We start from the raw sequence: 20,570 nt of genomic DNA, 5'->3' as shown, positions 1-20,570 counted from the left end.
GACAGAGAGGCAGCACTGTCATGGCTAATGTGCTGAGGCAGAGGAGAGAGAGAGAATGGGCCCCTTATGATGGGGATACCTTGACTTTGGGCTTGTGCTTTATCAGCAGGGATTCTTTCCATCTGCGTCTCAACAGGATCGTCCCATCGAGGCCTAATGACCAATGGGTCCTCAGGAAGAGGCATCTGCATGTCAGGGAAAGGCTCACTTTCTATTACTGAGACATCTATGGTGCTGCTTTCATCGTCCGACATGGCAGCTGCCTCCTCTTTCTCTGCTTGTGCTAACCTTTCCACTAGCTTAGCTGCCTCGTCACTAATCTGTTCAAAAAAATCAATAGACTTCTTGCGTCTCTCAGAAGGCTGATCTTTTTTGTTAGTTGTAGTGGTATGAGTTGGTTTACCGGTCTTTCCCCTGACAGGTAACTTCGATGGTAATGTCTTATATTTGTTGGGCAACTCAGTACCTGCTGGACGACCCTGGTCCTTTTTTGATGGTTTCTTTGTAGAATCACTTTCACAGAAGCTCTTGGCTTTGATAGACCTTGTCACTCTGGAGCTTACAGAGGGACCTGTGTCTGTCTCAGATTTTCTCCTGGTTTCAGGTTTTATAGGCAATTTAGACTTTTTCTCCTTAGAAGGTTTCACAGATAAATCATGTTCTGTCTCTGATTTGTGGGAAATAGCTTTTATAGGGATTCTTGATTTGGGCTTCTCCACCTCCTTAGAGATAGAAGACTTTTTCTGAGTAGATGTAGCACTACCTTTAGAGTCAGGCTTTGTTTTTGACTTTGATATTATTTTGGATGTTTTGCATGTCTTTTCAGGGGCTTTGGGAAGTTCTATCACTGAGTGCTCATCCTCTGGGGAGGAATCTGAGGACTCCTGGTCCTGCTGGGAATATACTGATCTGGTTACTGTTGTCAATGCTGTCTGGACATCAGTTATGATAGTGTCTGAAGAACCAAGATCAGTCCCGGAAGAACCATCTTCAACTAGCTTGTCTGTTTTTATTTCTACAGCTTCTTTTTCAGTGTGATTTTTACATGTTTTGTGTGAAGCAGAAACAGCCAATTTATTGGGGATTGTAGACTCGAACGCATCTGACTCAGAAGCTATACCCGATTGATCATCATCACATTTGGATTGAAGGGATATATCTGTATCCTTTTTTAACACTTCCTCTGTGTCTTCTGGTTTAATTTGCACAGTAAGGTTTATGTCAACCTCTCTTTCCTCTCTATTAAAGTCTGCAGCAGGTTCTTCTATAATATCCTCTATAAGTGCTTCTTCAATTGGTTGCTCTCCTATCTGAAAATAAGCAAAGCCTTCCTCCTCATATCCTCTTTTGGTCATGTCTATTGCACCACTTCTAGTCATTTCAAATAGTTTACCCTCTTGAAAAAGAAAAGGGTTTTGTTCACTCATTGGAGTGCCTTCTTCTGTGGGTGTCCTTCCTGGTGTAGTGTCTGGAGTTGCACCTTGAGACTGTCGATCTACTGCCAGACCTAAAATCTTTTGCTCCTCTTCTTTGACTCTTGCTGCAAAGGCATCATCATCCTCCCGCAAAGCATTCCAGTTGTCAGTCAGACTTTTTGCAGTTACCCCTCTAGATTTTGTTTTTGGGAGTTCTTCCTCTAAATCAGCTTCTTCAGTGTCATCATAAATACATATTTCTGGTTTAACTGTTTCCCCAGCTTGCCCACTAATACTAGTCAAAGAATCAGGTTCGGTCCTTAAACTTTCTCTGTTTAAACCAAAATCAGATGTCCCTACAGATCTAACGTTATCTTTTATATTACCTTCCATCTGGCGATCATGTGATTTGTTATAAACTACCTGGTAGCTGGATGGATCTTTTTGCTTTTCACCCTTGTCATCATATTTGTTTTCCCCTGACTTTTTCTCATTTTCTTTGTTTATTTCAGGTGGTATATTAACCATGCCTTCATTGCTTATTGTCTGTTCTAACTGTTTCATACTAAGCAGCGGCATTTCTTTTTGTAGAGAGGTCTGATGGGGTTTTGCTGTAAGCTTTTCTGAGACAGACTGAGGTCCCTCCAATGCTGAATCATCGGTTGATGCTGCAGTGTGGGCCATGTCCTCAGATGTTTGAGGGATCTCATGCACACCTGCTGGAAAAGGAGAGGGAGGTTGTACTTTAATAGTAGGTTCAATAGATTGTGCTACCTCTGACCCTTGTTTTGTCTCAGTAGGCCCAAGGCCATCCACTGAGGCTGATTCAACTTTGGATTCAGGCCCAATCAATATGAATCTTTCATGTTCTCTTTCAGACTCATTCATGGTCTGAGAGAAGATATTTTTGCTATTGCCCTTTCTGTCTTTTTCATCTTGCTCCATCTCATCAAATGTTTTTATTTTGGCAGCCATTTTAAACATCTCTTCCTCAGGAGTGAATTTCTTCTGGGTCATGACACAGTCCAACACATCTCCCTCTGCATCTTCAGGTATGACAGATGGAATTAGCAACATGGACAGGACCATAGGGTCTGGGGTTTCGGGATTGACCTCATAACTTACCTCTTCAGAACTTGGAGTGTCTGGGGAAAATGGACTCTTACCCGAACTCGTCAGCTGAGATGTCTGCTCACAACTGTCATTGTCGACACTATCGTCCTGGTGTCTGGGGACTCTATGCAACTTTTCTGGGAGTAATTCAGAAGCTTTGGAGGATGTCAGGTGCCCTGCAGTCACACTGGGTTGCTCTACTGTAGAAGGCAAAGCCATGATGTTTTTCTGTTCTACAGGGCTGCTTTCTAGAGAGTCACAGCATGGGGAGTCTTTAGTTGGACTGGGTTCAATTGAGTCTGGGGATTTATGGGAGGAGTTGTCTTCCATAAGGGGGCTACCTTCTAATGAGTCCTTATGACTAATGGTTATAGAATCATCAGCTACTGGACTAGTGGTCTCTGAATGTTGATGTCTAAGAGGCAGTACTAAACCAGTACAACCATGTGTAGCCAGGTAATCAGCTGAGGTTGATAGTTGTTGACCATCTGATGGTTCTTCATCACTCAAAAAACTGTCAATAGTTTCAGAACCCCTTTTCGTCAGTTTTCGGGATTTTGGTGGTTTATATGATGTCAAATGAATGTCCTCATCAACAGAGAGTTTTTCGTCAACAAATTTAACAGTTTTGCCCTGAGAAGCAGACATGGACTCACTTTTTGTAGGATAATCCACTGCATTTTTCACAGACAAGCATCCAAGCGTTGACTGATCATCAGCAGTCTTTGTACAAGTGGAAGAGCAGTAAGACAATGTACATGTCTCATCTTTGGCTGTAACCTTTTCTACTTTTGAGCGCATTTCATCTATACATTGACCTGGCTGTTTGGTTGGTGACGAAAGGCTTTCAGGACTTGTATCCAAAGTTTCTGCCATGCCTTCATGTTTGTCACTGTCCTCTGAGCTCATGTGGACTTCACCATCACCTATGCTTGCACAAGGGGAAACAGCTAACCCTTCAGTTTTTTGACTATCAGAGCTGTTACCAAGTGCATCACTGTCTTTTGGTTTAACTTCTACTTTGGAACATAAGTCTTGAGAACTTTCTATTTCTGTGTTTGTCTGAAATTCTTTTACATTCTGTGAGTCAACACATATTGTAGTTTCAGGTGACACTCCTTGTCCAAGTGCTGATGCTTGAGATTGGGGCTGTGTAGACAGAGTATCCTTTATTTGACCTTCATTTGCGTGCTTTGGTCCTGAACTTTTTTTATGTTCAAAAAGTCCAGACTTTTCCTTTGAAGGATCTTGTCCTGTCTGAAAAGCCCTCATGAGTTCTTTTACTGACATTGTTTCTTCTAGCCTCTCTGGCTCATTTTTGGTTGGTTTAATAGGAACTTGTGTCTTATTAATGGTTGGTGTTTTTTGATTTTTAATAGCAGGAGATGATTTTTTTTCCAAAGGCCCAGGAGGGGGTTTGCTGCCAGTCTGCTTGCGGCCTCTTTGTTCCTCCTCCACCTTCTTTTGAAGTGCTTTCACTTTGTCTTTGATTGAGCCAATGGGTGTTTCTTCAATTACTGGAGATACAGGTGAATTCTTCTGGTTTGAGGGTGCATGCAATAGGCCATCCTCTCTGTGTGTTTTTTCTGCTCGCTCATTAGAAGCTGATTTTAAACTGGACACATTATGTTCATCACTCTGTCCATGAGGCCCTTTTCTTCGTATGGGCTTTTTCACTTCAGCCACAGGAATTTTAGTATCTTTGATCCCAGTTGGTACAATTTTTTTGCCACCTTTGCGCAAAACAACTTCAGTGAACTTTTCCTGTACCATGCTCTCCTGCACTGCAGCTCCAGATTTCACAGGTGCATCTAGAAGGTACTCTTTATGGTCTATAGCCTTTTGTGTCTGTGACCCACGGCTACCGCGAATATCCTTAAGAAGTGCCTCCTGGGTGTCAAAAGCTGCCATCATTTTGGCCTCCTCAATTTCACAGTCCGAAAGAAGAACCCACTCCTCGTCCTTTCTATATGGACGACATTCAGCTTTTGCTGACTCTTCAACAACCTTATCTTCATATGTCCCACTCCTTAGGATTTCATTAACTTTCTCCAAATCCTCTTTAACCTTTTCCATTATTTCAAAAGGCTCCCCTGACACCTCCTCCACCCCTTTCTCTAGACTATCCCCATGCATAGAGTTTGACTTCTCAGAGGCATCAGTGGTCAGAATGGCAGTCATTTTGATCAGATCTTGTTTCATCTCTGACACCTCAGAAAGTAAATCTGGGCTTGCAAGAGCAGGAGAATCTTGAATCAAGTGAGTTTTCAGGATGGATGTCTCTGTATCTTCATCATCTTCAGTTTATATGGAGAACATTTAAGGAGTAAATTAAATATAAGGTTGAAATTAAAGGGAACAGAGATTTGAAAGAAGAGATCAGGTTTTGGTTGGTACAATCAAAGAACAGAACAGGATTTAATGTTGCAAGAGTGAAACACAGAATAGACAGACAGATAACAGACTTACATGGATGAATAACAACTGCAAAGCAAATATTTGCCAAATCCTATAGAGCTTAAGGGAATAAGCAGGAAATAACTTGCTTATATGTAGTTCGCACATAAGCACATTCACACATCCAAGACAATTAAAAAATCTGTTAAAAAACAAATTATTTAATTAATTACAAATAAAATAAATAAAAATATACATAGGTTCCTATGCAGTGGAGGACCAATACAGGGAAATATTTGCTCATGTAAACTCACAAATAAACTAAAGGAATGATTAAAGGTGAATGAGAGAAACAAATGAAGTGTTCAACTTTTCCAAAAGAAAGCCAGTGATATAACACTAGTGTTTGTTTTTCAAGAATAAGGTAATGAAAGTAATGACCTATCACTCTTTATCTCTGTGAACTAGTCAAACTTAAATAAATAAAAAATAACATCAAATAAATAAAATGTAAAAAGATATAACTCGAACAAAACGCAAAGAGCAGAAGGCAATGTTAAGCAAGCTATCAAACTTAAAGATGATCATACTGTTTGCACCCATTCCATCATACACACACTTAATGTAAGTCAAGTTATTTCCATGCAAAACTTGTTAACTTCTAATAGGTTAGGGTAAGTATCTAGTGCAGTAGTTACTGATTCCATATAAAGTTTTAAATGCTATTAATTACATTTAATAATGTGGTAATGTATATAATGTGATCCTAACTGCAAAAATATATATATAGTAAGTAATCAAAGTTGTTGCTTCAATCAATCTATGCAAATGGGTGTAAAGTCTATTTCAATTTAAGATCATGTCAGCATGTTTACTTTCTTATATTCAAGTGCACATACATGCATATTCATTATTTAAATTACATACTAATTTGATGTCAGCAATATATATACAGTTGAGCCGAATATTTACATTCACCTTGTCTCATTCAAACTAAATTTGTAAAACTCCAAACATTCCATATTATCAAGCATTTCCTGTGTGAATTTACTTTATTGCAAGAATAGGTAATTCTAAAATAATATCTGAGAGATTGATTTTAGCTTCAACTGACTATTTCTTATTTTTAGCATTTCAATCTTCAGTGGAATTCAGAGGGTAGCCTCCCACAATTTTCTCCCAATCCTGAAGATAGATTGGATGCAGGAATGTTTTTCTATTCTTCCTGACAGAACTGATTTAACTCAGTTTTGGGTATTTATAAATGCATGTAAACACCTTCAGTTGTTTGGAGGAAGTGGATTTGTTGTGGTCAACATTTTTTTTTGAGGTCTTGGTTAAGTTACTTGGATTTTTATCTGTTTATCATGGGTAAAAGGGCACTAGCTCATGATAGAGCCACAAGCAATCTTCCAATTAATCTTTAATTATAACAATTAGGCAGTCAAAAGTTTCTAAAATCAATTCATGTGCACTTCTTCAACTTGGTATATGTAAACATTTGACCCACTATTATAGTAAGTATAGTAAATAGTAAATATGTAAAATACTAATCAATTGTTGTAATATTACCTAATTGAAATGTGGCAAATAAAATATATGGTAACACAAATACATTGTAAAAGATATTGATTTTTCTTTTTAGTCTAGGCACATGTAGATATTTGGCTCACACTTTAGATAGATAGATAGATAGATAGATAGATAGATAGATAGATAGATAGATAGATAGATAGATAGATAGATAGATAGATAGATAGATAGATAGATAGATAGATAATTAATTATACTATAGGGAAAGTGGAAACTACTTTGCTTTGCAGTCTGTTATAATATTTAATGGCAGATGGGACACTATTCAATGACACAAATATCACATTATGGATTGAATTTTTATGTTGCATGCTCATATGGAGACAGCATAAAAATTACTCTATTTAATGCTTACAAATTGAGAAAACCAAAGATGTGGGAATGCATTTTACATTGCGAAATTGCTGGAATTTTAAGCAGCATTCACGTTTTACTTTTTTTAGTACATTTAGTACATGCTTTTATGCCATTTAATCTAAGTCTAATTATAAACATGAAAAAGCATATACTAATTTATATGGTGATACTTTCTATTATGAGACATTTACCAAGCATTTATGGAAAAAGTCTTGTCAGCACTTCCTAAAATCCTGTATAATTCTTGACAGTTCAAGTTAGTTCCTGTTATTACTTAGCAGGTATACACAGTTATTCCCTCACCAGCATCTCTTTTTCTCTCTTACAATAAATTCTTACTTTTTCTCTCTTTTAAAATCAATTCTTCATTCGAAAAGACAAACTTACTTGTCATGTTACTGTGAAACCAAAAAGTGAAGTCTCAAGTCTCATGGATGTAAAGGTAAATATAAGCAGCTGACACAATGTGTCATTCATTAACAAATATTAAAAACTAAATGACAATCAAATTAATAAAAATGAATAGTTATTTTATTTTTATTTCTTTCTTTCTTAAAGGAGAAATACATTTTGATTTTTCATCATTTTTATATACAAAATTGAAAAAAAGTACTCAAAATACTATAGATACATGATTATTATTATAATAATTATTATTACTATTATTATTGCATTTGCATTTATAGGAATCCTGAAAGATGATGCTGTTAAAAGAGCACTAGTGTAGTCCCCACATCCCTGGAGGTGACAAACTGGAAAATGAGCAAAAGCTTCAAAAAATTATACTGTCATCCTTAAATTGTGGCAAGCTAGATATGGGTTAAATGGGATACTTTGAAGTACCACATTCCCACTGCTAAATTATAATTTGCTTATTTATCCAGCACACTCTTTTGTAGTTAATGTGTATGTGAGTTGGTTATAAGCAAACTTTTTAATGAGTGGCAGATTAAGACTAGAAAAAGAAATGTCTTACATCTTTCAAGTGTTCCGCTAGTCTGAAAAAAAAAAGTAAAACAACTGCGATTAGTATAAACTACTGATGATTAAGAAACATCAATAAAGGAGAATACAAACAACCAGGATACTATAAGGGTTGGCTTAAGAACAGGGAGAAACACAATGGGCAAATAAACAAACACGTTTTTCTTTAAATAAAATATGAATTGTGTATATATTTTGTGCCATGCCGACTTGATACTGTATGCAGTGGTGGTTTAGGCTACACTAAGCAGCCATTGCTGTGCTCTTGAGCAAGGAGCTTAATCCATAAATTAAAGAATTAAAAGCAATTTACTTCAGATAAAGATAAAAGCTTCAAACAAATGAATAAACTGTAAATTCAATGTGCTGTTTTGTTTTAAAGATGAGTCTCTAAAGCTCTAGTAATCTACATATGAATAATCAAAATATATATAAATGTTTTAATTATCTGTGAATACAGTATGTAGTTAATTTTGTAACATTCCAGGCAGGCCATGGCTGGCTAAAAAAAATAAAATAAAAATTAAAACTATTTAATACTACAGAGTAAATGATTTTAATTAATTTTTTTGCCTGGCCAAGACATGAATAATGAAATATATGCAGTATACATATAAGTGAACTAATTGAAAATAATAATTGTAAGTAAACAAACAAATTAATAAATGAAAAAGGAAATTTTTTTAATCTGTTAAACAACTGAATAAACAGAACATCCAAAGGTGAGGATGTTAACACAATAGAGGTAAATATCTCTACAGTTACCTCCTCATCATGCTCTTGGTCTGAATCTGATTCCTTTAGGGAGCAAGAAGCAAATAAAGAGAAGAAGTATGAAGAGAGAGAGGGAGAGAGAGATACAGATTGAAAGGGAGACAGGGGACAGGATAGAGGTAAGGAAAAAGAGAATGAGAGAGAAAGAGAGAGAGAGAGAGAGAGGAAGGGTGGGAGAGAGAGAGAGCACGCAAAGCAGTTACCATAGCAACAGAGCCTGCAAGGTGTAGTATACAAGGGGTTGTGTGTGGAAGAATTGTACACCCTAAAATGCTCATACTGAACTTTTTTTTTTTTATAGTTACTAATTAGTAATTATATGTTAATGCCCTTATTAACTTGCAAATAGCTATTTTACTAACCATAACTAAAACATACATTATAGAATTATAATTACAAGAATTTAAATTAACTAAATGCCCAAAAATAACCAGCTGGGATATAATTGTGAAATATTATGCTTTAACATTGTGTTTATTTTATTCATACTAAACTAAAGCATAGTTTATTATATGAGTGTGAAGAAAGTATGACAAACGTTTAACTTGAGTATATAATAGTTCATTTGATGGAAAAAGTGATGTATAAACATAAATGTTTCAGAAAAAAAAACACAGAAGCTTCGTTGATTGAAGTGTGTGTTTTTTTTTTTTACTATTGTGCATTATAAAGTGATTGGGGGTTAAATTACCTTAGCATACGTTGGTAGAGCAATATTTAGGTTGCATATAGCATTGTGGGCCAAACTCCTATATGTCCTTGGTTCTTTCATGAAGGACAATCGACCACAAGGCTCCTGCGTATTATCTCGTATCTGGAAGAATATTTACAAATATCCAAACGTCAGCAACAATATTAACAAAAATTCTACTTAACTGACTCCTACAAAAAATGAATGGTTTCAAGCATCATCATATGTTAGGAGTTTACCTTTATAAATAGAGAAAGTCGGTTTTCTTTAAAGGCAAAAAAGCTGAAAATATGATGTTGGCCACTCTTGGTAAGGGGGACTAGATTTCCAAAGCAGTCCGCATAAATGGGTTTTCCTTCTAATACCTTTGATGGAACATCACATAAATAAAACCATTTAAAGCCCTAAAGATTTATACAGGCTTGTACAACTTAAAAGTAATTGTAAGAAATATGTACAGTATAGAACTGTATATTTATGTTCTGTACTGTACATCTGTAAAAAGTTCATAATCTATAATGCAGGACACGAGCTAAATTGCTGTACATACATTTGATCACACAGAACTTAACCTTACCTCCACATCTCGACTCCGAGCCACCTCTGTGAAGTTCTCCTGCTGTTCTAGAGTTTTATCTATCTTGTCATCGGTCATGCAGAAACAGCGCAGACGTGCTTCTATCGGATCATGGGTTTTGGCAAAGATGACAAATTTGGCCATGTACGGCACACAAATGATCTCCCGATACACCTGTGTGGCGAAGTTGACTGATTCATGGGCCTGTCGACAATCTATTAGCCAGAATCTAAATAGGGAAAGTTAGAAAACACAATAAGTGCAGCGAAATATGCAAAATATGCTAAACTGAATGATATTTAATAGAATGACACAAAACTACCAATCAAAACCTACCTTGCAGAAACATTTGTAGTAAATGACACACAGTCATTTATGAAAGTTAAAGGTGTGGTTCCAGTAATATCCTCCCACTGAGCTGGTGTTGTTCCACCTGGTTAAACACAGTGGGGAAGAAAAACAAGGAACTAAGTTCTTAATTTTCTTAATTTGTTAATTTTTTTAATTAATATTTCATAATAATGTGTGTTGAATAGTAGATAAAAAATAGTAAAATTTACTTTTTTGTAGTGTATTCATTTTTCAGACAAACATGTTATCCATAATGTATTTCTTTATTGTTTACCAATGTATATTATATAGTAACGGAAAAGACTAGCATCCTACTGAGTAAAGATGCATATTAAAAATCATGTGACACAACCTCCAACTTTAAATCTAACTATTATAAAATAACTTTTCCAAATATAATAATATAATGACTGATCATTCGCTTGTACAATTTTGCTCCCTCACCTGTGATGCTGCATAGCAAGCGGAGTGTTGGTGTATCTCCTCCAAAGCTGTTATGTATGGGGTCAGTGGATGTCTTGGGGACAGGAATGGTCATTGTGATGGGTTTATGAAACTTTCGCCTACGGGGTTCCAGGGTGACTATAGGACTAAATGTAGCTTTGTTTCCCAAGATCTTTCTCACCATATCTACGTTCACAGGCTGAGCCTAATTAAGAGAAATAAATATACACAATATGCCAGGAATCTTATTGTAAAATACAATTGATTGCAGAGAGAATTTTCCAGTTTCCAAAAAAGGAATCCAAAAAATTATTGAAATGTCAATAAAAATAAAAGAAACTGAAATGTAAAAATTAACTGCTGTACCTGTAATCCCACTCGAATGCGTTTTGTAAGTGCACCTTCTGGAAAGACAGCCTGAACTTGTGGTACCACTGTGCTGCTCAAAATCCCACCTTCTGGACCAATCAAATTACTGTCCTGTTTGATCCTTGAGACCACTGCGAAGTACTGTGGGAAGTCCCGGGTGATTAGGCGGCAAATACGCTTCCTCTCCAGCTCTTCTGGAGGATCCAAGTCTGAAGATACAGGTCAATACAATTATTTTGAGGTTTCGGATAAGAAATTTAAATAGTTTTGTAGGCCAGATAAAAACTAGCCACAAACTTAAAGAATGCATAATTTATGGACAACTGAAAAGAGCAAATTTAAATAGATTTTATTCCATAATGAATGACCAGAGGTGGCAAAAGTACACACATCCTTTACTTAAGTAGAAGTACAGATACTCATGTTTTAAAATACTCTGTTAAAAGTTAAAGTACTGATTAAACATTTTTACTTAAGTGAAAGTAAAGAAGTCATGGCTCTGACATGTACTTAAGTAAAAAGTAGTTATTACTGCTACCTGTTTTAGCTGTTAACTGGACCTCACATCATAGATAGATAGATAGATAGATAGATAGATAGATAGATAGATAGATAGATAGATAGATAGATAGATAGATAGATAGATAGATAGATAGATAGATAGATAGATAGATAGATTGATTGATTGATTAGATAGATTAGATAGCCTAGTGGGTTAATGTCAGTATCCCCACAAGGATGAGTTTGAGAGTTTGATTCCTGGTTGAGCTGGTTGCTGTGTTGGTAAATAAAACTTCTGGACCTTGTCCCCTCTGAAAACATTTTAATTCTGTCCTTTCTGTGTTGGATTGATTTCTTGATTTTCCTTTAATGAAAGATAACTCCACCAAAAAAAAGGCACTTCTGTGGTAGCTCAGTGGGTTACGGCTTGTGCCTGAACATGGTCCTTAATATAGTCCACGCTGGTGATAAGGTTTTAAAGCCACTCCTACATGCCTCCTTTCTTACTGCGCTGGCATGAAACGAAGTATGAACCCTCCAAAAAGCACACATGCTTTTCAGCAGTGGTCGCTCAGTGGTTTAAGGCTTGTGCCTCATCTAAACATGCTTCTCAGTCTGATCTCTTCCATGGTTCAGTGGGTTAAGGCTAGTGCCTCGCTGATAGTGAGGATCAGGTTTGAATCCTGCTAGTTGCGATGTAGGTTATCTTTCTTTAGCTTTATATTATTTTGTTGATAGTTTAAAGGTAGATAGACCTGCTCTAAACAAACTTCCTTGCCTGTCTTCCCTGATGGTTCAGTGGGTTAAATCAGGGTTCTTGCTTTTGGTGGGGTTCAGGGTTCGAATACTGCTTTCTGTCTGCCAGTCACGATCAGGATTCACTTCCTACATCTTTCTTTAGCGATATATTTTTGTTTTTAATAGGTTGAAAAGAATGATAGACCTGCTCTAAATAAGCTTCCTAGCCTGTCCTCACCAATGGTTCAATGGATTAAGGTTGGTATCTCGCTAGTGGTGGAGAGCATGGTTCGAATCCTGCTTTCTTCCTGTTATTTACAATGTAGGTTCAACTTGTGCTACGTACATCTGTTTTCGCTTCCTAAATCTTTCTTTACCGTTAAATTCTTGTGTTGATGGTTTGAAAAGAATGATAGACCTGCTCTAATCAAGCTTCCCATCCTATTTTTTTCTGATGGCTTAGTGGGTTAAGGCTGGTACTTTGCTAATGTTGGTGGTCAGGGTTCAAACCTGGCTTTCTGTCTGCTAGTCATGAGGTAGGTTAAATTCCTGATTTTCATATTTTCTTTTCTTCATATTCTTCATATTCTTGTTTTGATGGGTTAAAAAGAAAGATAGACCTGCTCTAAACAAGCTTCCCAGCTTGTCCTTCCTGATGGTTCAGTGGGTTAATGCTGGTGCCTTCCTAATGGTGTGAATCAGGGTTCGATTCCTGCTTTGTCCCTGCTAGTCATGTCATGGGTTTGCTTCCTATGTCTGTCTTTAGCATTATATTCTTGTGTTGATGCTTTGTAAGAAAAGATAGACCTGCTCTAAACAATCATCGCAGCTGGTCGTTCCCGATGGTTCAGTGGGTTAAGACGGGTATTTCGCTGTTGGTGGGGTTCAGGGTTTGAATCCTGCTTTCTGTGTTTCTGTCTGGTCTGAATTTCTTGCTTTTAAACCTGAAACAAACGATAAACCCTCTAAAAAAAGAAGGTGCGTTGTGGGACTTGATGGCTTTGTGATAAAAGCCTTGCCTCTGAGCTCAGAGGTTGCTGGTTCGAATCTGGCTTGTCCCCACACTGGGTAAGCTGTGTGGAAAGTAGTGTTTGGTGAGCAATGAGGTAGTTGACTGTAAATGAAGGCTGTGAATACTGGCTGCTTCACAGCCTCAGAAAAAGTGTGGGTGATAGGTTTTTGGCAAAATTTTTCCCTATATATGCAAAACTAAGTCAATACTTTTTTGAACGTTTTTGCTTCATAAGCCCCTGTTTTCAGCTACTCAGACACGGGGGGGCAGATGCCCGGATATTGCCCCCCTGCTTCAGGATACACCCTCCGAAACCACAGCCAACCGTCCATGCAGCCATTTCTGACACCTTCCTTACTACAGCCACCAGAACCGTCCACACTCTTAACTTTGAGCCCTGGCCGGGGTTTGAACCGGCAACCTCTCAACCCAGAGGTAAAGCTCTTCCAATTGAGCCACAGGATCTCCTGCAAGAACCTGATTTTTAGGACCTTTTTTGGTTCTTTTTAAAAACTTTTAAAACAATTTAAAGGAAAGCTAAGTGGTAGGAATCGAACCGGGTGAGTCAGATAGCAGCGACCACTTCACTGACCATTACACCAACACAGGAGAGGCAAACAAGCCTTTGCTTATTGGACTCTTCGCTTTTCTATAGTTAGGAGACCAGCGTTTTCTCTTAGATCATGATGGTAGAGGGTCAAAACCTCTCCTTCCTGTACATTCTCTCAGTAACTCGAAGTCTATGAGAAGTGACTCAGGTACAAGAACCACATCTCCAACACCTGCACCACTGATATACCATGATTTGCCAGCAACCAATTTTAATGATCTTTCATTGTTCTGTTTTTAAAAACTTCTTATATTGTTCAATATGAAACTAGAGGTAAGAATCGAACCAAGGAAGTCTTTCATCATAGATCACTAATGGCATTACTTCAAAACTCAAAACTTTGTTAGACATGTAAATAAGCAGGAAAGACAGAGACAAAGACAAAGAGACACAGACACAGCTTTAGAAAGAGTGAGAAACAAATAGAGAGACAGCAAGAGAGAGACATATACAGGGAGACAGAGACATTTACTAAAAGAGACACAGAGACAATTAGATAGAGAAAATAGAGAGACAAAGATAGCGAGATATAGCCACTTCCTGTTGGAATTGTTTATCCCGAGCGACTCTTAATGATCTCATTTACTAAATGAGCAGTAGTGAGTTAACGGCTTGCTCAGGTGCCCAAAACTGGCAGCTTGGAGGTGTTAACCATGTATCATATGTACAGCATGTGATATATATGTAAGCATATGTACAGTGATTAAATATAAAGTCTATATCAGTGCAGAGTCGTGTGGACATCATTTAGAGCCTTTGCTATGTTTCCACACGGACAGTTAATGAGGTGATACTGGAGAAAATGCACCTCTTCAAGTCAAGTCAGGAAACTTGTATTGTGATGTATTGTTTTTATCTGTACAATCAATAATGACAATGAAAGTTTGTGTCGCCATTATGAGGGAAAAACCCACAAAAGCCACCCAGAGTACATTGTGAGAATCATGGCGGATTGTGGTGTTTAATTTGAGACTCAGAAATAAAACAAAATTTTACTGATTAAAAATATTTTTATCTGGAGGTAATTTATTTATTTTATATCTAAGTAAAGAAAGGAAAAGATTTCGTGCCATTTTGACAGCCAGGCTGAAGATCCACATATAGAACACAAGCACAGAAAAGATGATGATGATCAGGAATGTGTCTGTTCTCAGTCATGTTTACATCACTGACTCCCTCTGTCTCATCCACATTAACCCCAAACTTCTTACTGCCTTCTGTGGTGAGTGAGAGTCAGGACTTGACCAGTGGATTGAACGCAATGACAGGAAATCGGTTGTTCGGCTGAAATCGGCACGCAGTGAAAATAAAAAAATTATATTTCACCAAATCAATGGATTAAAACTAAAGTAACGAGTCTGTTTTGAAAATGTAAGAAGTAAAAAGTACAGATATTTGTGCAAAAATGTAATGAGTAAAAGTAAAAAGTTGTCTGAAAAATAAATAGTGGAGTAAAGTACTGATACCGAAAAAATCTACTTAAGTATAGTAATGAAGTATTTGTACTTTGTTACTTCCCACCTCTGTGAATGACATTATATTCTTGTCCAAAAAGCAGAAATTCCTTCAGATCCACATCACTATTATAGATGAAGAAATATGCTATTTTATTTTTTTCTTTCCTGACCTACAGGTTTATTGGGCAAGTCTTTAGATATGCAAGGGCTAGTGTAATCACTTTCTGTTTTCCACCCTAACAGAACAATTATTATGCTACTCCAGCACAAGAGGGAGATCTCACACCTGTGTTTAGAGTTATCATGGCCTTTAGGGAAGAACTTTTCATTTAACTTATTACAGAAAATTTGTAATACATTTATGAGACCCAAAAGAGGCATTATCCTCAGTACTGTGGAATGCTGAGAAGAGTAAAAAGTCCGTTGGACCAGGTGGCATACCGGTAGAAGCATGGAGATGTTTAGCAGCAATGGCAGTGTAGCTTTTAACAAGATTGTTTAACAATAAGGGAGATGTGCAGACCAGCAGTAACTACAGGGGAATACAGTTGATCAGTCACACCATGAAGAGTAGTGGAAGCCAGGCTGAGAGAAGCAGTGACCATCTGTGAGCAACAGTATGGTTTCATGCTGAAGAAGCGCACCACTGACGCATTATTTGCTTTGAGAATGTTAATGGAGAAGTAAAGAGAAGGTCAGAAGAAGTTGCATTGTGTGTTGTGGTATTGTATGAGGGAGTCAGGTGTGTCAGAGAAATATGTGAGGGTGGTGCAGGACATGTATGAGGACAGTGTGACAGCAGTGAAGTGTGCAGGTTGGTTTGAAACATTTGTGGCCTTATTTGCGCAATCTTTTCGTTGAAAAGAAGCTTTTAAGCTCATGATAATATATTTTAAAATGTCTATAATAATATAATATAATATATATAAAATATAAAATAAAATTCTATAATAATAAACTCATAAATCAATAAAATAAATAATTAATATAATTATACAGTGGAACCCGGTTATGTCGATGTCCTAGGGGGTCGCCAAAAAGCATCGAGATAACCGATGATCGAGATAAACGAAAATCAATATGGTGGCAATATATTAACGTGCTTGAAATTTCTTTATGTACATGATGTGCGTTAATAAATGAGAATGTGCATACACGTGTTTTTGGAGGGTTTTTTTACACAACATCGTTGCCGCGATTTGTTTGATGAAGTCATGCTATTAAAATGTACAGTACATGTTTGTTAACTGTCAGGAATCCACCTGCACTTTTACTTTTACTGGAACAATATTTTACCCACTGTATCTGTACTTTTACTCAAGTACATGCTTTGCGTACTTAGTCCACCACTGGTTGGATCTAGGTTCAAATCTAGGTTGGCATAAAAAAGCTAGGCTGTAAACCTCTGCATTGGTCAATCCTTTTGTTAATGAGCTATGGTAAAGGTGTAAATCTGAAGAGTTCATGGGAATTAAGTGCATTAGCACATTGTGTTATTTTCATGTCTCTCATATCTATGAAATTTTAACCACCTACTTGCACTTTTTCACACAAAATATATCCTCTTAAATCACCATTGTGCAACAGAATACCTAATAATCTGTTTTTACTCTCCTCTTTCCCCTTTCCATGTCTCTGCCTCTTCATTTCTCTTGGACTAACAAGCTAAATATATTTTTTGTGTGGCCTGATATGTTGCCAGTAATCCTAAATTCTTCTGCCCTCCTGGCCTGCCTGATGCTCCACTTCTTTTTGGAGCTCCCATCACCTAAGAATTGCTTGCTGCGTCTGAGAAAGGCCCCACATGGACAGTCTTAATTTTGACTAAAAACTGCTATAGATTTTACCACATGGGCACAATAAAAATGACTGTTGACAGTCTCACTAAATATTGAAAACACTCTACAGTACACTTAATCTCCACGCTATTAACTGTTTGGTTACTGTTTGGTAAAATCAACTTCCATTAGAGACTTAAACATGTGATTAACACCTCCTAAGTTCTTTAGCCTCAACCACTGACTTTCACTCATTAGTACTGATCGCCTTATAAGCATCACTTAATTCACTGTTTGCTGCTTATTTACATTTTTAAAGTTCAGATATGGATGCAACACTTGAGATGACAAGAAGAAGCAAATACTTTTTTGAATGTGTATGTGCACACAAGGCTGTCAGATGTCAGAAGCCCACCTTCGTCCATGCCATTAAGGATTTGATTGAGTTCCTCTTCTGTATATTCACACTGATGCTCTTTCCAGCTTTCTCCTGTCTCACTGCGCAGGATCACCAGTTCTCTCTCCTTCCCCCGCAGAGCAGCAAAATGTGGAATCTCCACAATTACTGGGCTAAAACAATTACACAAAAATGGGTTTAATCAAATTGTATTCTACAAAAAGATAACTGGAGGATAACTAATGTCATTGTGCATTAATTATATGCCAGCTATATATTAGTAGATTGTACATGAACTGAAACACAAGTTATACACCTCAAACTCAAGATATAACACAAATGTAGAACAAACACAGATAGAACTGGAACTAAATGTACCATTCATTTTAGATGTTTTAGTGCTATTGTGAAAGCACACAAAATCATCTGAAGGCAGTCCAACAATACAATACATAAAAGTGAAATAATGTGCAATTTACAGGTAAAGAGTATACAGTAGCTGTGTCTCTTTAAACACAAAATAACTACAGAAACTGTATGGCCATAGATATAAACATGATAGATGCCTTTTTAGCCTAAGCTAGGACTTAGACGCCCATGAGTTGGGCAGCTTGTTATATGAACACAAGTTATAACTTTTCATAGGTAGCATAAAGTTACCTAGCCTCTGTTGATTTACATTTACGGCATTTGGCAGATGCCCTTATCCAGAGTAACTTACAACTGAGCAGAGGAGGGTTAAGGGCCTTACTCAAGGGCCCAGCAGTGAAATCTTGGTAGTGGTTGGATTTGAACTTATGAACTTCAAACCAATGTACAATGCCTTAATCACTGAGCTACCACCAGACTAGTAATTTATGTAATTTGTGTAATTAAATTTAAATTTACCATTAACATATCAACAAACCATTACAGTTAACATTACCGGTTTATCAATTCATGAAAATCTATAATTGTGTTGTTGCTGATAATCTTGTTATATAAAATAAATGCCTTTTAATAGTCTAATATCCAAACAATATTAATAATTTGTGTAATATATTTGAATGTAAAACAATACAATACATAGTTTAAGAAACAAATTATCATGTATATTACATACATGTAAATTAGGGTAGCCATGCATCTCTTTTGAAAATGGCTAGCAACCAAATGTAAGTTTCCAGGTTTACTGGATGTGCTGGTGTTATACTGTAGGTAACAACAGAGGCTACTGTGGCATCTACTGTTTCTATATCCATGGCAGCAACACAAACCATTTAAATGCATGGTTGAAAAGCCTGCCATGCTCTGCATGAACTCCCACTTTATTGCAAGTGGTTTAGACATATGATGCAAGGCCAAAAAAACGTAACAAAAAACACCAATATGATCTCAAAAAACAATAAACAAAAAACTCAGTGAACAAAAAACTATTACTGTTACAGTCTACTATCCAAACACACACACACACACACACACACACACTAACACATGATCAAGGGGAAAAATTAATCAACAAAAAGCCGGGATATGGGACCAGCATCCATGGATTGTTTCATATGTCACTCCTACCCCAGGAATTTGGTCCCTGGTGGCCCCAGCTGAAGGATGCGGCTAACCAAACTCTCGCCCTCATTCAGAGGGGGCGGGGCAGTAGGGAGATGGAGCTTACTGTCATCCAACAGCAGCAAGGGAAAAAGAGAGCACAAACAGTTTGGGGCTGAATCTCCAATCTTCAGTGACATTTTCTAACTAGGCCTCCCGAATTATGGGTTAATTATAACCCACTTTCATAAGGTTGCTTCAAGAATATTTTAAACTGTGTTGTTGTTTGTTGAAAACAGAATCACAATCATTTATTCAAAAGAATATGTTTTAGGGCCATATTCAAGGTTATGCATATGTTATAAGTTAGGTACTGAAATTGTGCACTTCATTATCTGACCACTGGATAACAGACTTATATAGTACACTGACTGTTTTACCACAGAAATGTTTATGCAGATATGAGTTTTCCAAAAACATTTCTGTGTCTCAGTGTCTGTCCTTGAACTTGTTCTTGTGTAATTCGTTCTTGTGGACTGAAATTTATGTAGCCTGCTGATTCTTATTAAAATTGGGAACTCCACCTACTTAAATGTACTTTTTTTATAGCAGGTGGATACTTAGTCATTTATCCATTCATCATTCATGGACATGTTTTTGCTAAGAAGTGCACAATTACCCAAAACGTTGGCATTTTAACCACTGCTTCAGCTTTATAAGTTCTGCCACCATCAGTACAAATACTTAGTTATTTCTAGTTCATTGTGCAAAAATAGGATGTGCTCTGTCAAGCACTATTTAAAGACTTGCAATCGATGTATATGGAACACAATACTAAAATAAGACATTTGAAGTAGTCATGTGATTATCATAACTAGAACCTTTTACATGTCCTGATCATGACAATTAGACTTATTTTATACTTATTTACAGTATATTAGACTACTATTAGACATGATAATACATTTTTTGTTAGACTTTATATTGCAATTGACAGAAAAAAAAAAACTTTTGACTTAAAGTGCAACTGAAAGCCTGTTGTATAAAATCTGGAAACTACAGACAGGTCATTTTTATACTCTGAATGGACCTCCCAGAAATTCACCAGCATAAGCTGTCTTTGAATACAAAGACACATATTGGTCTCACTCTTGAACTAACCTTAAACATGGCCGTCAAACCAGAAAAGAGATTCTGCTGGCATTTAGTCACTCACAATAAACATATCAAACCAATCATGGATTGTGTTTCATTAGTGGGGAGCTTTGCTTTGCAAAATGGTTAATCAAGCCTTAAAGTTTTCCTTATGGCAAGCTGCGAAGCAAACAAAAGTCTTGAGTGTTACTGCAAATGTCTCTGTTTAAGCGCAGATAAGAAATACAAGCTGCTTAAATGGAGGCAAAGGTGAAGTAAGTCTATAAATCTAAGCAAAAACAAGAAAAAGGCATTGAATATAATGGTATATAGTTAGACTGTACAGATGTT

General features: G+C 36.8%; 1 protein-coding gene across 6 annotated transcripts in view; it reads right to left on the bottom strand.

The window, feature by feature from the left end:
- Positions 1–20,570, bottom strand: part of ank2b (ankyrin 2b, neuronal) — a 96,413-nt gene that overhangs the window by 22,717 nt on the left and 53,126 nt on the right. For 5 of the 6 annotated variants that reach the window (XM_046850871.1, XM_046850874.1, XM_046850872.1 and 2 more), the window contains 11 exons: positions 19,113–19,211; positions 17,577–17,731; positions 11,063–11,274; positions 10,697–10,901; positions 10,238–10,334; positions 9,902–10,130; positions 9,564–9,689; positions 9,325–9,447; positions 8,625–8,657; positions 7,852–7,873; positions 80–4,825 (listed from right to left, as the gene is read on the bottom strand). In XM_046850871.1, coding sequence (XP_046706827.1) covers positions 80–4,825; positions 7,852–7,873; positions 8,625–8,657; positions 9,325–9,447; positions 9,564–9,689; positions 9,902–10,130; positions 10,238–10,334; positions 10,697–10,901; positions 11,063–11,274; positions 17,577–17,731; positions 19,113–19,211 — 6,047 coding nt within the window. The remainder of the gene's footprint in view (positions 1–79; positions 4,826–7,851; positions 7,874–8,624; positions 8,658–9,324; positions 9,448–9,563; positions 9,690–9,901; positions 10,131–10,237; positions 10,335–10,696; positions 10,902–11,062; positions 11,275–17,576; positions 17,732–19,112; positions 19,212–20,570) is intronic. The other variant, XM_046850876.1, reaches the window with a different exon arrangement.

Source organism: Silurus meridionalis, chromosome 6, assembly GCF_014805685.1.
Source record: "Silurus meridionalis isolate SWU-2019-XX chromosome 6, ASM1480568v1, whole genome shotgun sequence".
NCBI classification, from domain to species: domain Eukaryota; kingdom Metazoa; phylum Chordata; class Actinopteri; order Siluriformes; family Siluridae; genus Silurus; species Silurus meridionalis.
This window is presented reverse-complemented; position numbering and strand designations above follow the sequence as displayed.